At 43.2% G+C, this 18,443-nt stretch overlaps 1 protein-coding gene across 1 annotated transcript in view; it reads right to left on the bottom strand.

Annotated features, from left to right (window-relative positions):
* PDLIM4 (PDZ and LIM domain 4) overlaps positions 1-18,443 on the bottom strand; it is a 214,283-nt gene that overhangs the window by 105,059 nt on the left and 90,781 nt on the right. The window contains exon 4 of the mRNA XM_088470386.1: positions 5,468-5,546. Within this exon, the coding sequence (XP_088326512.1) occupies positions 5,468-5,546 (79 nt within the window). The remainder of the gene's footprint in view (positions 1-5,467; positions 5,547-18,443) is intronic.

Genomic DNA, 18,443 nt, shown 5'->3' with positions numbered 1-18,443 from the left:
CGACCCACTTGCGAGCGGACAGCCGCTCGCGAGTGGGTCTGAATCAGGCCCTTATTTCAGACCTTGGGGGTATGTATCTTTGGAAAGGGAAAAAGTGGAGAGAGATACAGTACCAACCAAACAGCTCCTGACTATCATGTTACAGGCTGTGCTTGAAAAATTATTTGATACATTTCCCCCTTGTCTGTGTAAGCTAGTTTTCATCTAGGGGGCAGCGCACTGGGATCTTCTGATCTGAACACAGTAGGCTGTAGATGTTTGCGATGCCCGTGGCATTTGCTTCGGTTTTGTGGCCACATGAGGGGGATCTGCCTCCTTTTAGATCAACATTTTTAAAAAGTAGAAAAAGATGAAATTTTCAACTACAACATTTAAGAGCTGAATTCAATCAGCCTCGATATCTTACTGCGTGAGGAGAAGGGTGGTAGCCTCTAGCTTTTACGCCCAGAGCTATTCAATACACGTCCTTTACCTGACGTGGTAAATCTGTGGCTACCGCATGTTAACCCATAGATTCCGGGATAAGTACCAGGAGCTATGGGTTAATGCAGTCACGGCAGCCGCGATAACGGCAGAAAGCCTAACTTAACGTGCATTTCTGCTCCAGCCCCAGGAGGGGGTGAACAGAAGTCCGCGTTAAGGGCAGCCTGCGGGCTATAATTGAATATCCTCGGGTACTGCAGCGCGGATAACTCTAACTGATTGAATTCGGCCCTTAAGCAACTTTACTTTTGATATCTTACTACAGCCATGTGCGGCTAACAAAACAATAAATGACCAAATGTTACATTTCACATGATCTTTTTAATTAAGTAGTAAACATCCCTTTAGATATTTATTATACAGTCATTATTTGGATTAATTGGCTTATGATTTCAAAGAGGAATATAGTACTACGGTCATTAGTTGCTTTTGAAATGAATTAAAGAAGATCAAATTATTTTTAAAATACAATATAAATGTCACAAAATATAAGAAGCAGGAGTTTGAGTCCAAGAAGACTAAGGGGCCTATTCATCATCACTTAATTTCCACAAAAGCAGGTGTAAATGAACATTTTCACCTGCAATTGCAGAAATGAAGTTATCAGGCCATTCATCAAGAGGGTAAAGCAGGAGAAATCACATACTGTATGTCTCTTGCTTACCTTCCTCTCGTGGAATCTTGAATTCATCAAGCTCCGAAAATACAATATTTCATATCCCTCCGCCCCTGTCCGGCTCCTTCCGCCTGACGTCAGGGCTCTTGTTTGCATGTGTGACCTGTAGGTCACGCATGTGCACTTGTCTCACTGCCCTGAAAGGAGTAGTGAAGCCACTCGTGGAGACAGCTGATTTTCAGCCGGAGCAATGATGAGGCGAGTTAGTATGTTAATTATCGGGATCCGTTCAGGCCCCGATAATTAACATAATGAATAGACCCCTAAACCTGAAATAAATTAAATAGTCCAGTTTATCAACTCATGTACCATCCCAAGATTGTACTTAATGGAAGCCCTTGTAGTATTGTAAATTACATATTGACTTTGAGAGGCAATCAACATGGCCAAGTACACAATCAGACAGCAGAAGTGAGATCAGTACCCTGTGGCAGGGAAATGCTGATGAAGGTCAGTGATACACAGAGCTCTGATCCTGTCGTGCAGGAGAGCGGTCAGAGATCACATGTGTTCCATCCGACCTCTGGGCGCCCAACAGTTGTTATTAATTACTGGTTCTCAGCTTCAACCACACAGAAAAGTAGGGAGAACTTACTCTGGCATTTTCCTTAGAGTGGATTATAAAAAATATGTTCTTTCAATGACAGGAAAATCCTGTCCAAATAAACCACACTCTATAAAATGAACGTACAAATATTTCTTACTTATTTCTATTCTGTTTCATGTTTGCCATATTTTTGTCTTTCATTTTTACTTTCTGTGTTTTCTAAACTAAGGGGGAGAATTATCAAATCTTGGAGAGAGATAAAGCTCAGAGCAACCAACCAGCTTCTGTCATTCTTCTAGCACTGGCTGTGAAATGACAGAAGCAGATTGGTTGCTATGGGCAATTTCTCTACTTTATCTCTCTGCATGATTTGAAAAATCTCCCCCAATGTTTTTTTCCTTTTTTTTTTTGGGTCAGCATTTTTCTTTTTGTATATTTTCTCAAAAATGTCCGCTCGCATCAAGTTTCTCTTCAAATTTATAATTGACGTTCTTAATATTTCAAGGTTTGAAGTACTGGTGATAGTGTTTGTACTTGGACTAATGACTTACATTTAGGGGACTATTTATTAATATCTGCCTGCAAAGAAAAACAATCCATATCTCCACATATTGCTGTGATTTCCAATTTTTTTTTTTTTTAAGTATCAATTAATCCCAGGCTCCAACATTGGAAATACACAGAGGTTTTCTCCCCTCACCAACAGCATAATGCTGGCAATGATGAGCTCTACTAAAATGCGCATACACTGCTTTGTGGCTCCCCCATTGCGGGTATAGGCAACATCTTGCTTTGCTGAGCTTGAAACAAAAATCAGAGAAGGAGATTATCACTGCTTTATAAACAAGTCCCTTAAAGACAAGCTTATAAGAGATGTTATTCTGTTTCTCAGCAGTACTCAATACTCAACGTCACACATTTCCACAGATGGACTAACAATTATAGCTACTTACTAACACATAAATGAAATATTATGTTCTTGTGTAATGCATGTATACATACAGATATAAAATATAAATTCAAGCAGGCAGAGAGTAATACCATACGTATAGCTTTACTCATGGGCTGATTAAGGGCCACATGGGGCTGGGCAGGGCTGGCTCCAGGGGTCTGAGCACCCTGTGCCTGCTTGGTACATAGCGCCTTGTAATCATGCACAAAATTGGGGGCGTGGCCTCATTTCCATAAGCCACGCCCCTGCGTGAAGTATTTGGAGGCGTGCCATGTGCCAAATAATGTCAGGTTGGGGGTAAAGCACAGCCCTCCGTCACTGGCTGTGCTTCCCCCAGCCCTCTGCCATCAGTGAATGGATGCCGCGCGCATGCACGCGGCATTCATTCACACTCCGGGGATCCGGCACTGCCGCGGCGGAGGGTGTCCCCAACCTCCCAATTTGACCACACGCGAGCCACTTCGGCCCACGGGTGGAACAGTGGGACAGCACTGTCCCACTGAAATCGGGATGTTTGGGAGGGGTGCGCCCTCTATGGGTGGCGCCCCTGTGCGACCGCACTGGTCGAACACCCCTAGAGCCAGCTCTGGGCTGAAAATGTTCAAGGGCCTATTGTGAGAAGGAGAGGAGCTGTGACCAGTGCTGTGTGGGCGTGACCAGTGCTGTGTGGGCGTGTACACTCCAAACACTATCGGATCCAATATCTCCTTAAATACGTAAAAGTATAAAAATTGCATCATTTTGAGAGGAAAATATAAATACAATTTTAATATTTATGATGTATGCCAACTGTGTGGCTAGGCGATGGCTAATGCAGAAAGATGACTGTAATAAAGGTTCTCTTCAGATGTCAGCCAGAAGCCAGACAAAATGTTAATTGGGCCTCAGAACCTTGTGGCTACTTGACCCTGAGCGAATGACTGGAAGGAAGTTTCTGAGCCACTGAAATGTACTGTGAGAGATGTTTTTGTATTCATTTTGACAATCATTTCTAACTACCTCATAACTACCTCAGGAACTGGAATGGAATGATCTATATCTATTTAATTTACAGTGTATTTGACTACAGTAGGAGCACCTAATGCACTCATATTTTAAAACAGTTATATACAGACCTGCAGGTGTATCTAGAGAAAACCAGAGCAGAAGTTACAGAATGCATGAAAATTCTCTGTCCGGTTGCAACAAATCTGCCCGGTGCCATCTAGGCACATGGCACTAATAAAAAGTATGTTTCAAAGATGAATTAAAGGAAACAGTGGCAATTCCATATGAGGGACTCCAACCAGACTTTTATATAGTGGATGCTACCAATTGTAGTAATCGTTATGCAGGTGTGCAGCACTTTAATATGTAACATTTCCCAAATGTGAATTAAACAGGTCTGTGTGGCTGATACTGTAGGTAGGCAAATAAACAACATGGAGTTTAGATGGCAGCCGTGTAATATAAAATACGAGGCACAAATTGCAGAAGGCCAGTAAAGTAACACATATCGTGGGTGTCTGCACCCAGTGATCCTGAGATTACAGCTGTAAATCCTGTTATTGAGTCTCGTACCAGATCACCCCAAATATGTATCAGATCACCCCAAATATGTCATTTATCATTAAATTTGATATGTTTAGAGCTCCCATTATTATTAAATTAAAACGCCCATGTGCCTTGCAGTTTCTGAGGCCATAAAGTCACCCTTTCTTCATTTGGGTGATAAATACATCCAGCTTCTAGGACCCTATTACTATTTAACCTGTGCAAGCAGATATATCACAAGACAGAAGTCTGGGAAAACAAGCACTGCAACAAAAAGATTTATTGTAGCCATAAATGGTAAAAATGGAAGACATGCTTCATGTATGCACCGCTCCCCAGCTCCCAGTCCCTGCTAAGACATCATTGGATGAATGACAGCAGTGGGGAAGGCTGACAATATAAGAGTGGTGGAATTAAGGATGAGAAAAAGTAGGTTCCCTTTGCCCTAGCACAGCATGGGTGTAACAGAGCCGATTATCCTTATTTCTAGGGAAGCTACCAGGCGGGTCAGAGTTGCGATGGTCATGGATCCCCTGAATTGTCAGTATTTTACAATGATTGTAATGGATAAAAAGTGTAGTTCAGTATGAGAAGGGATGAGTCTTTGTTTTCTGGCGGCAGGATTTTTTCCCCTGGCAATTAAGGTGGATCTTTGTTTAATTATGTTAAATATGACCTATTGGACTGCAAATCATATCTGCAGATTACTCAGTTGTCTTTTTTGCAGCCGCAGTTTGAATGGATCACTTTTGGGGGTGAAGCATCAAACATTCTAAAGAGGACAAGTGGAGGTTTCTCATAGCAACCAATCAGCTTCTAGCTATTATTTTATAGAATGTATGTAGGTAAATGATTGCTATGGGCAACTTCTCCACTTATCCTCTTTAGAAGATTTGATAAATCTCCCTCCTCTGTGTTCTATCTCCAACTCTTGGGCCTCAATATAATAGCATGAAAGCTGAGGGCAGCGGCGAGACTTAAAGCGGCAATTTGTTAGAGGCAAAACCAACCCTGTTTTTGCTGCTTTAAGTCTAGCAGTTACATCATCTAAGTCTCGCCGCTGCCCGCATCTCGCAGGCTATTCCCTTTTGGCTCCTTGTTTTAGACTTGGCTGGAGGCAGTCTTTTCTGTACTATGCTGTTTTGAGATCTCTTGAGTCCTGAGGCGGAATGGAAATACTCGGATAAATCTACAATGTACTAAGCTGTATTGCAGATTTAGTGGTCCGTTTAGACTGGACTTTTAAAAAAAAATCAATTCTCAATGTCTCTCTCACCTGTAATTCTGATTCCAGGCTATATTTGCGAGGCTGCTGTCTGATTTCTTCTGTGGGTGACCATGGCCTCCTTTCACACCTGCAACCAAAGGGTAAACTAAAATCACTTGCTCATCACAGTCAGTGGCAGATAAAGAATAGTTCAAAGAACAAGACCATTCCTGGCAAAGAACAATGCAGTGAGTTAGTAAAGTAGCTTATGTCATACTTGACTCATCACTGAGTACTCCCATATGATGGTCTGTAGATGTTAGACACCAGTGAGTGCTCTTGTACAACAGATATACAGTACATCTATACTAATAGTACAAAAACCTTGTGTCTGTCTGCTTGTTACTTACTGATGCAAAAATGACTGCATCAGTTTGTGGTGGAAACTCCTAGGAATAACCAGCACTTTGTTTCATCTGGATCCGTCAAGTTAAAGCTGAGCAATAACAAAAACAAAATGTATTTACATCATCAATGCAACAGATAGATGTGGCACCATGCACGTGGCTGGTAAGGGGTGGAGGGAGAGGGGCTTTGGGCCCGCAGTCACTTGAATAGGATAGTGTACATAGCCGTCTGTGCACAGGGCACACAGTGACATTGGTGTGAGTGATGGCTGAAGGTTCTGCTTCTAACAGTCTGTATAGCGCTGCTGATCACGTGGGCCACTCCTGACACAGGGCTCCTACGCAAAGCAATACAACTAGAACAGCTTAAATAAAAACAAAGTTGGCAGAAACAATTTAATTGTGTTCGAAGCCGCTGGCAACAGCTAGTAACTAATCTAGGATAAAGTGCTGATTTGTAAAGAACAAATTTTTACCATATCTAGTGAAAGTTGCAGGACATGTACAAATAATATGTTACAGTCATCTCAATGTGGAAAAAAACTCTTTCCAGTATATGCAAAGTCAGGGTCAGACTACCCACAGGAGTACAGGGGAAATCCAACAGACTCTGGCTTAAATTATACATTGTTACTCTATTTACTGGGTCAGTTACCTGGTAAAACAGGACCACGGGTGAACATGGGTACTTGGTTCGCCTCTATAGAAACTACACTAAGATTCAGGCAGTATAAGTGAGTGGCTACAACACACCCCTGTCCCCTCCTCTCATTGACTGTGGGCTTTAACATAATGAGGACCATTACGGCCAGTGACTGGAGTGGCATTGTAGCTCTGCATTCATTTACTAACCTGCAATTAGCTCATCCCAGTGGTAGGAGCTTAGTTTTTTTTTTTCACAATGGCACATATTTGACCATTACTAGACCTAACACAGTTCTCATTGAGCTTTAGACCCTGGCCGGTCACCTCAAGCGGCTCCGGGTGCGGCCATGGTGGCTCCTGCTCAGCTATGTGGTCTCAGGGGGCTCAGAGCTTCTGCGGACACTGGACGCCGCCATATTGGTCCCAGTCAGTTGACCACTAGGTCTCCAATGCTAAGCCAGGCCAGTGTCCACCTGATCGCATCAGACAATCTCTGTGCATCACAGGGTATATAAGTCTTGGTCCTGACAGTATTCAGCAGCCTGAGCTTCGTCACTGATACTTCTCCTTGGCTCCAGCTCCCATGCTAGTTGTCTTAGATGTTCTGACGTATCCTATTCCAGCTCCAGTCTATGTTTCAAGTTCAGCTCTATTCCAGTGTTATTGTGAACTCCCAGTCCGGTTCCATTCCGGCTCCAGTCTATGTTTCAAGTTCAATTCCATTTCAGCTTCATTGTGAACTCTCAGTCCGGTACCACTCCGGCTCGTGTTTATGTTTCAAGTTCAATTCCATTTCAGCTTCATCGTGAACTCTCAGTCTGGCTCCACTCAGGTTCCAGTAAATGTTCAAGTTCGGTTCCATTCCAGCCCCATTAGCTATTCCATTCCAGCCCCAGTGCGAACTCGAAGTCCGGCTCCGTTGTATGTTCCAAGCTCAGTCCCAGGCTGGGTCCACTGATAACATATTACTGACTGTATTAGTATTTCTATAATGTCCTGCTGCCTGCCATATTATATTTTACATCTATGAGAAAGAGTTACATACAACCATCTTTACTCAAAACACCCCAAACTTCCTTTGAGCTGGTGTCAAGCTCTCCTCCAGACAAACCAAAGTCCCCAGCCTGGACAAATGGTATGATGAATATGGTTCTCCAATGTATATGTAATACGGTATGATGGATATGGTTCTCCAATGTATATGTAATACGGTATGATGGATATGGTTCTCCAATATGTATGTAATACGTTAAATTAATTCCCATCATGACTAATAAAATATTTCAATGACAATTATCAAGATTACTGAACATGCTATTTGTAGAGTACTGATGAAAAATATTGTTGAGAGGTTCCCACACTGCAAATCTACCAGTAATAAATTTCAGAGTATTTAAGTAACTAAACAATGGTTTGTTTTTACAATTTGTTAGGCATTCAGCATGTCATTGGATTCAATACACAGCAGTAGACAGACGTTGCTACTTCTAACACCTATTCTTGAAGTCCAGTGCAATGCGAGACTGTCTAGAATTTGGCTGGGTGGAGAATTGTGTTAAAGAGGTCTATTCAGCAATGATTTTATTTACATTAAAAATGCGGAAATCATAATTTTTATTTTTTATGTAAATCAGCAATGGGATAATGGAGAAGCTAACGCAATTATCTTCTCCATTAATTCCCATCTCGCAGAGTGCCGCACTGTAGGGATCAATCAGCCATTGATCTCTAAAGTGCTTTAACGCTTTTTGCTATTCAGCAAAGCAAAAAGCATTAAATTACTCGAAAAATCCTTACTTTATATAACGCCATCTCAGAACGGTGTTATATGAAGAAATTACATTAAATTCCCCGAAAACTGCAGGGACAGATGGAATTTTCCCATAAGTCCTTGCAGCATCCCGAAAATTATTGACATGTTTATACATGTTTTATATTAGCCTGTATACATGGATTTTTATGTGCAATTATATTTTAAATTTATATATAAATGTTAAATATAAAAGCACATAAATATGCATGCATACAGGCTAATATAAATCCTGTATACACATGTCAATTACTTTGGACAGGCTGGAGATGCACTTACCTCTCCGCGGTCATCTCAAAGCAGGGACGAAGACTGTTCGGAAGTGCATATCTGAGCATTCGCAGTAGCAGTAACAGAAGGTATTGTTTTTGGAAATCGATAACAATGCCTCCTGTAACATCGCAGGGACAGCGTGTTACCGCAGTCCCTGCTCAAAATAATGACGATGTTGCCCGATAATATTCTGGGCAACATCGTCACTATTGCTGAATAGACCCCAATGTCATTAACAGTTACAGAGAGAAAGAGACCGAACCTCTTATAGCTTACTTTAATATGGGAGCTGATGTTTTGTTTTTTTTTGCAGAAAAATCTAAGGACACCCTTAAAGTCACAAAGCTTTACTAATACATGACTGCTCTCCTGGGATGTTCGGCAGACTCCCAAATTTCGCAGAGCTCTTCCAGGAGAGTAGATCAGTCTCCTGGATCCTGCCCACTTTCCCAGTGATGAGCTCAAGCAGGGCCAGTAAGCAGGCTGATTCATACCTTGAGAGACGACATACTGGCCTCACAAATGATAAGATTACTCTTACCACTGTTAGCTATTGTTACCGTGGGGTAGAGAAGAGAAGAACATGAGGCCTGCCAGAGAGAGATGAGAGAGATCAGAAAATCCCTATCCAACAATGGTCTCCTCATGGGCTAGAACTTGTAACACGGGCCAAGCACCGAAAAGTATATACAACTTGGCTTCGACGGCAGTCCCCATTGAGTAATATGAGGTAGGGATGGTCATTTATGGTTTCCAAACATCGATGGTGGCCACCTGATGTCAATTAGTTTTGCCATCGATGGCAAAGAACCAATGGTTTTCCTCCATTGATGGAAGAGTGGGAGCTGATGTTTTTTTTTTCCTTCCCTGACAGGAACAAGCATAGCCCCGCCCTTCCCCTGGCGCCCAGTAAGGCCCATCCCCATTTTTGATTGGCATGCGGGCCACAGTGCCCCCAGCAGTGGTAGCTATCAAGGGGGTGCCAACCATCAATTGTTCACCATAGATGGTTTTTGTGCCATCGATCGTACTCACTGATGGGCCCATTGATAGTAACAATCGATGGACACCCCTCCGATGGTCATCCCTATTATGAGTACTGCAGCCTTTAGTGTTCATTTTCCTACAGTTTGTTTATCATTCTGAATTTGCTAAATGCACACAGTACTTCTGTCCATGGTCCATAACATAATTTTAGTCACTGAATAAACAGTTTTACATTTTTTAAATACAAGAGAACTCTGGGAAGCTGGAAGGGTACATACATAAAACGTGTTTATGACACAGAACTGTCACTAGACATTAGTTGCCCATTTAGGGGGAGCACACATGCATGTATCTGAGAGGAGCTGCAAGGATGTCACAGATTAATAAAGTAGAAAGCCTCACAATTGATTTATTCAGATACAGACAGATACTGTACTCAAATTAGTTCACCTTGTATCCTTGTACCACTGTATGTTCTATGCCTACAGCATGATGGCGCTATGGAACCCTTGTTCCATAGCGCCATCATAAATAAGATATAATAAATAAGATATAATAATAATAATAACAAACGTGTTCATTGTGATTTGCATGTGATTTGAGTGTGATTTGAGTGTGGGTAAAGGGCCTGTGATTACTGCGCTCCAATGCCGCACATGCAGTAGCCCCTAAATTGCATATTTTAATACGCACCCCAATCGGTCTGTGGTGTAAAATGGGTGAATTAGTGGCAATTTAGGGTAAAAATATCTGTTTTCCAACTCTGTTGCAGAAAGTCATATCACAGGCATCGCCCATAATTCGCACCTTGGCCCTCATTCAGAGCCGCTCGTTAGCGGCTGTACGCTCGTTCCGAGCGATGTTTGCACATCTGCGCATGCGTACGCGTTTTAGTACGCATGCGCAAACCAGTCAGTGCGGCCGAAAATCCTTTGTACGCTATATAGCGAGTGCCTGCTATTTTGAGTGACAGAATGAGGCGTATGTGGGTGGTAACAGGGGAAGGTGCTTGAAAATGGGGAGTGGAGATCCGAACGCAGGCGTGCTTAAAGGTCAAAGCGGGCGTTTTATGGGTGTGTATATTTAAAACAGCAGCGTCATTGACCACGTCACTGGGTTATTTTATAGCCAGAACTGCACGCAAATTTGTGGTAGCAAACACCAACCACAAGAATAGCGAGCAGTTCATACGCTGGTCGATGTACTCGATTAATCTAATAAATAGCGGACATGACGTAGGATGCGAGCGGCCAGGGGGCGTTTTTAACAAATAAACGAGCGTATGTTTTGCACGCTCGTTCAGACTTAGAGGTGTGAACAGACTGCAATGTGCGTACGGATCATTTGAATAGCCACCCCTTGTTTTTAAACGAACGACCGCAAATAGCGAACGGCTCTGAATGAGGGCCCTTATTCATTTGATTTGACTACATTATGTTTGAACTGGGACTTTCACCGTCTTAGGGGTATACTTACTAAAGTGAGAGTTTTTAGAAATGGAGATGTTGCCCATAGCATTAGCAACCAATTAGAGTCTAACTATTATCTTCTAGAAGGTGCTATTTAAATTAAATTAAGTAGAATCTGATTGGTTGCTATGGGCAACATCTCCACTTCTAAAAACTCTCACTTTATTAAATATACCTGTTAGTCTGCCACAGCTTTATGCTATTCTCACAGTAACCTACCACATGTTGTACAAAAATAAAACAAATACAGTTAGTGTCATCTGGCATAAAAATAACAATGGTGGAAAATAATCAGTAATGGAGAAATGACTTGGGTTGAAGCTCCTGTTGCAAATACACATTTATCTAGTATTGTGTACAGGCATACTGCTAACTATACTGCATTACCCACAAACTTTCCAAGCAAAAATGAGAATTAAATATTCTAAATATAGAATGCCTTTTTTGGACATATACCTTGGAAAGTAATGTGCTGTAGCGCTTTCTGGAGAATAGTAGGGAAATGAGAACTCACAGACATCTGAAAGTTAATGTCTGTGACACTGTCCAAGCCTTAAGTAAAAGATATTCAGTCCCAGAGAATGTATGACGAGGGCAATCCTGGAATGTGGGCAAGATGTTCCTCTTTCCATTAAACTAATCCTCACTAGAAGCTGCCCTAAAGTATTTAAAGTTGTTCTGTCCAGAGTTTTAAAGAAGCAACTTTACATTGGGCTTATGCACTTGTCAGTAGTATGAGGAACAGTAGAATATATTGCTAACATGAATTACCATATATTATATACAGTATGTGGATTATAACTGACTTGTGGCATGTTACAGTAAAGCACTGCTTCCCGCGTATTGCATATATTTTGTAGGGATGTGCATGCTCGGTTCTACTCGGATAGCCAATAAGATTCGGTAAAAAAAAACGAACGGAACCGAGTAGAACCGAACCTGCACATCCCTAATATTTTGTTACCCTGGCCCAAATAACGCTCCTAAATCCAAAATAATGGTATCCACATTGTGTTATTTGTTATCTTTATTTATGTTTTAAAGATACATTTGTGGTAGTTATAGCAGTGTACTATGTCGTAATACAGGGCCTGAAAAATTTTGTAAAATCTAGGAGCCAGCATAAATGTTTAGGAGCCAGACTATGATCCGCGACCGAAATATATAAAAACTTGTATAAACCACCACACGTGACCCTTCAATGCTCCTCAACCTCCCCACATGCCATTAGAGCACCACACATGCCCCTTCAATGGTTTTGAGATTTTGCCACATACCCATACCTGCCTCCAATTCCTATTATGCCACACCCTAGTGCTCAAATACATAGTTTGCCACACAGTATGACCCAAATACATTGTATGCCACACAGTATGACCCAAATACATTGTATGCCACACAGTATGACCCAAATACATAGTATGTCACACAGTTTGACCCAAATACATAGTATGCCATACAGTATGACCCAAATCCATAGTATGTCACACAGTATGACCCAAATACATAGTTTGCCACACAGTATGACCCAAATACATTGTATGCCACACAGTATGACCCAAATACATTGTATGCCACACAGTATGACCCAAATCCATAGTATGTCACACAGTTTGACCCAAATACATAGTATGCCACATAGTATGACCCAAATACATTGTATGCCACATAGTATGACCCAAATCCATAGTATGTCACACAGTTTGACCCAAATACATAGTATGCCACACAGTTTGATCCAATTACATGGTATGTCACACAGTATGACCACATTCATACACATGTGGGATGATGAGTTATATAAGTACATAGGATGATACATGTGTAACTTGGGGAGGGATGGTGGGAGAGGAACACTTAGGGAGTTTTATTTGATGAAGGAGGAAGGTGCAGGAGTTTTATTAATTAAATTACAGTGGGCCAGTACTGGGGGAAAAGAGGAGGTTAGGGACAGACAGTACTGAGGGCAGTATTTACCTCCTTCTTCCTGCTGGGAGCTCAGCATGAGCTGCAGCCTCAGCTTTTCCTTCAGCACCAGAGTGTAGAGCTTCCAGCTCCCTCCTCTCTGGGCAGTGTCTACCTCCGGCTTTCTGTGTGTGGAGAGCTGGCTCAAAGAGTCAGCGATGCAGCACAGGCAGTTGGAGGGTCCCAGCATCAACAACATGATGGGGGCAACATGCTGCAGCCGGGAGAGTCATAGGGTGGCTGACAGGGAAGGGGTGCAGAGCCCGAGGAGGAGGATGCAGAGGCACTGCTGAAGAGCTGTTGGATTTACATAGCAGAGAGGCACACTGACGGGCAGGGAGGGACGGAGACACTGCATGCAGCATGGCGATTGGCTGGGGAGAAACTGAAGGCAGCATGGCAATTGGCTGGGGATACAATGGAAGCGGTGATTGGCTGCGGCACAGTGCACACAGCTAAATCATAGCACATCCTGTGGGACGGACCTGCCCATTAACTAAAAGTGGGTTCTGCCTCCTTGGATAATCTGGTCGCCAGGCAGCAAAATCTGGTCACCATGGCGACCTGGCCCCCAGGATTTGTCGAGCCCTGCGTAATATATTTTATTGTTTTATACTAGCATGCAATTCTGTTCATCTATTAATTCTTGGTTGTCCTTTATTACATTATATGTTTGTCTCAACTAATAAATTGTACTATATGCAATACCCTTTGGTTATATAAGCCTTACCATGTGACCAATTGGTAGTGGTATCCGGTCTAAAGATCTACTACAGTAAAAAGGTAGACAATGTCTAGACAGACACCAGATGTTAGACAGGCAATAGGTCAACAGGGACAAAATGTCGACACGCTAAATTTCGACATTTAAGAAGGTCGACATGTACAAATGGTCGACGGTGTAAAAAGGTCGACATACATATGGACGACATGAAAATGGTCAACACATTTTTTTTCTAACCCTAATCTTCACCCTAACCTTAACCCTCCCCTTGGTGCCTAACCCTAACCATCAGGCTAGGTGTCTGACCCTAACCGTCCCTTCTAGTGCCTAACCCTAACCCTCCGATAAGTGCCTAACCCTAACCCTCCCTCCCTCCGATAAGTGCCTAACCCTAATCATTAATGTAAGTGCCTAACCTTAACCATCAGTGTAAGTGCCTAACCCTGACCCTAAACCTAACACTAACCCTAGAAAAAAAAAAATCATCTCATCCTTTTGACCCTGTTAACCATTTGTACCCATCAACCTTCTTACATGTAGACCTTTAATGTGTCGCCCTTTTGTCCCTGTCAACCTATTGCCTGTCTAATATCTGGTTGTCCATCAAGACATTGTCTACCTTTTTACTGTAGATGTTTAGACCGGATAACCTTGAAACTAACATTTTCCAACATTAGCTTGTTACTTGTTCTAATGTTCTTCTCTCAGGTGTGGTATGATATGTCGACATGTTAGAATGCCGACATTCATTACACTGTCACCATAATGTCCACATGCTCAGAATGTCAACATGTCAACATTGAGAAAGTCGGCAGTCAGAATGTCGATTGTACTATTTTAGCCAAATATTAACCCTAATTGCAGCCTAATCCTAATTGTATGTGTCAATATTTTTACTGTCGACAGTCACAATATCAACATTTTGAACATGGAGACATTGGCCCTCATTCAGACCCACTCGCAGGCGGCTGTCCGCTCACAAGTGGGTCGATGGTCCCCACTGCGCATGCGCACGATGGAGGGAGCTCCGTCGTGTGCATGCGCGAGACCCGACGAGCGAAGGACTTTCCTTCGCTCGGAGTGTCTCATCAAAGGAGGCGTGCTGTCGATGGTGACTGACAGCACGCCCCCTTTGGTGGGCGTGCCGGGGGCATGCCTGCCAGACGTAGGCGTTCCCAAGGGAACGCCTACCGTCTGAAGCCGGCCCCACTGACATCACTAGTGATGTCAGTGGGAGTGATTTTGGCTCTGATAGAGCCAAAATCACTCCTGGCCTTGCGGTTGAAAAACCCAAACGCAGGCTTTTGCTCGCAGTTTCGATGGTCGCGATGGTCAAGACCATCGCGACCATCATCCTGCACGCTCGTATATGCTGTGGGTGGTGACCCACAGCTATATGAGCGTCCAGGAGGACGCTCCATATTAATGGAGGTGGGCCCTGATTCAGAGCGAGCGTCCGGCTCTGAATCAGGGCCATTATTCCGATATCGACATGTTATCTGTCAACATTCGAACCATGTTGACATCCAGAATATCGGTGTTCACAACATGTCGATATTCTGGGGTTGACATTTAGATTGTTTGAATGTCAACATCTTGACTCTGGACGGGATGGAGCAATGCACATTTTGCGGTCAAACCTCTGAAAATGAAATTTTCTGAGGTTTGGCTGCTTACCGCATATGCACCAAGCTCAGGAATCTGATACATTCCAGTACTTGGACGTGGTGGACAACACCATCATTAGATGGCTTTGCCCAATAGAAGCCTATGGGCTTCAACTAGCACTTCCCCCTGAGAGTGATCCAATTGGATCACTACCAGGACTCACAGTGTCTCGTGCATCACCTAAACCAAGAAATCCTTCTACTTTTAAGGACAGCCTTTACCAGGAGAGCTGTCCTTTGTGATTATCTTCAAGCTTATGCTTGAAGAACGTTGAAGAACGACAAATTGTTTTAACAAAATCGTCTAGTGTGTACCCTGCTTTAGTTTATTGCACAGATCAGTTGCCGGGGTCACAGAGCAGGAGCCTAGCAGTGATCAGCTGACCAGATCACCGATTACCTAAACGGAGGTAAGGGAAGCGGGGGGAGGGGAAAGGCGCGGCACAAGCGCAGGCACAGTCTCAGGGTATGTTTTGCAAAATATACCGAGAAGTGCAGGGAGGGAATTCGCTGGGACAGAGCTTTCTCACAAACTCTATCCCGGCATGCGATTAATAATACATTCCGGTGATCATAAGACAGCTCACAATGCGAGTTCACTCGTTATTTTCACATCACAAATGCAAATTAATTGCGACTTGTGATAAATAGGCCTGCTAGTCTTTTACTTTACTGTACATAGAATTCCTGCACTGTAATGACTGCCCTCCCATCCATCCTGGGTCGCCATCAGTGGGGGACTGCCAAGACTGAAGTCCCGGGCCCTGACACTCCGCAGAAAGGGGGGGGGGCTTGCCAACTTCTACCGCGGCCCCTCCACTCCTACCACCCACACTACCCCCTTGAGTAAAAGGGGAGCCTGCTCTGACCGGCATGCTCCTACCATCTGCGCTACCCCCTAGAGAGAAAGGGGGGCACGCTCCGACCGGGGATCGGCATGCTGCGCAGGTTACACGATAGATTGGGGAGGGCCCTGATTACATGATCCTCCCACCAGGACTACATGCTTGATTGGGAAGGGGAGGGCTGCCCCCCGCCCACTTCAATAAAGTTTTTTTTGTTGTGCACTAATCACATAAATACCATTGAGGCCTCCATTTTGAGTGTAGCCTGGCAAACTCTATCATCACTGAGCCACATGCAGCCACATGAGGGGGCAAGCTGGGGGGCTGCCTATTTTGTCAGTCCAAGGCCCCACAATTTCTGATGGCAGCCCCACGTCCGCCCCTTTCTGGCTTACAACATAGAAGAGAGGCAGCCATGTTACACTGATCAGCTGGTTGCACGTTTGGTTTCTCTGGTGAAGATGAATACCTCTTCCTATGGGGTAACAGTAGTAACCATACGTAAATCATGGCATGGCAGGGCATGGACAACAATTTATTTTTAGTTTTCTGACCCTTCATTTCTCAAAAGTTGCCAATGTCTTAATCAGTACCAAACGTATTTTCAGTGAGCCACTTCATCTTGTACACATTTTATACTGATTTTCCCATTGTTTTGTAATTGAATACATAATTAAATTATCATGGATGACTTCCCTCCAATTCCCGCTTGAAATGGAACTTTCCACTTAGGCAGTGCTGGCTTATAAGGCAGCATTTTTTGGAAAATATATTTTATTAACAAGCCTGTCTGCTGACAGTTAGCACTTCCGCCTTTTGATGGTTCCCTTGATTGCCAAAACTAGGGATCTAAAGTCTGCTAAATGAACAATTGCAGCCTGTGGCTTAGGGCTATTATCCCTTTGCATACAAGGGTGCACTTTTGCTTGTATTACACAGATATATGCGTGACCACTTTGACACACGTCTGGATACAATTTATCACGCTACTAGAACAAACACTGAAGAACAGTAATGCTAATTATACAAGATTGGTGACACAATCAGCAAGAATGCGAGACTCCAGGGCTTATTTATCAAAAAATATTTGCGGCATATCTCAGAGAAAACATCCGTTTTCAGGGGCTACCCGCAAATATTAAAAATCCTCTGAAGTTTGAAGGAGGGACCTCAGTAGATATATCCATATCTGCCACAGTCCCTCCATTTCCGACAGCAGCCGCAGCCCCCATTCTATAGGGGGCAGCACAGCTGAAAGATTTACCAAGGCAGCTAACGCCATCTGAAGATGTCATTAGCCGCTGTAGCCTATGGCCTACATAACACAGAAATTCTCCCAGAACCCTCCCTGGTAATGGCCGCCGGGCATGCGTGGTTAGTAGACCAGGCATGCGCAGAATGGCTCTAGCTCCCAACGGAGAAGTGAAATGACTTTGCAATCATTTCACTTCTTACACATTGCAGGGACGGGGTCCTTTTGGAGCCCCTGTCATTGCATGGGATTATTAGTACATTTAGACGATCTATAATTTGTTATTGTCGTGAATAGCTTCAATTAGAAATTATAATTATCAGGTCTTAACCAAGATAATTAGGAAATATGCCCCTCTGAGAGAAGCTCTGATCTGGTATACAGTGAAGCTCTGATATCTGAAGAAATTAGTGCAATGCCAGCCCACCCAATAGCGGAGCTGTCACAAGCTGGTCTGCCCAATGGCATGCTACCACAATGCCAGTCAGCCCAATGTTAGACTTGCACAATACTGAGGCCCAAGACCCCTACTTTACTATCTGAACAGCACAGCACAGCACCGGCCTCTTCTGAGTAACGTTGGGCCTTATCTGAGGTGTAACTAAACATGTGCCAGATCTGTGCGTGTCTGAAGAACAGAGCAGGGTCTTCTCCTGGGAGCAGTGCAACAGCAGGGTGGACCAGCATCTCTGGATGTTCTCCCAAATTTGCTATTGTGCTTCTGCTTACAAAGTCCACCTCTCACATTATGTCCACATCAGAAATTTATGGAATAAGCTTCCTAATATATGACTAGACTTTGTGCACCCCTTTACAAACATATACACTTTCCCTTCAATTCCTTGGAATAAGAAATTTGGATTTATATTCCAATCAATAATAATGAACTGTATTTCACAGCATAGAGAATATAATGTTTTCAACATGAAGAGGTCTCTGTGGAAATGTATCACAAGATTGTTATACGCTAGCTTTGTAAAAATGCAGAACTGTGGTTCTAA

Source organism: Taudactylus pleione, unplaced genomic scaffold (assembly GCF_031769625.1).
Source record: "Taudactylus pleione unplaced genomic scaffold, aTauple2 ptg000099l, whole genome shotgun sequence".
In the NCBI taxonomy this organism is placed as follows: domain Eukaryota; kingdom Metazoa; phylum Chordata; class Amphibia; order Anura; family Myobatrachidae; genus Taudactylus; species Taudactylus pleione.
This window is presented reverse-complemented; position numbering and strand designations above follow the sequence as displayed.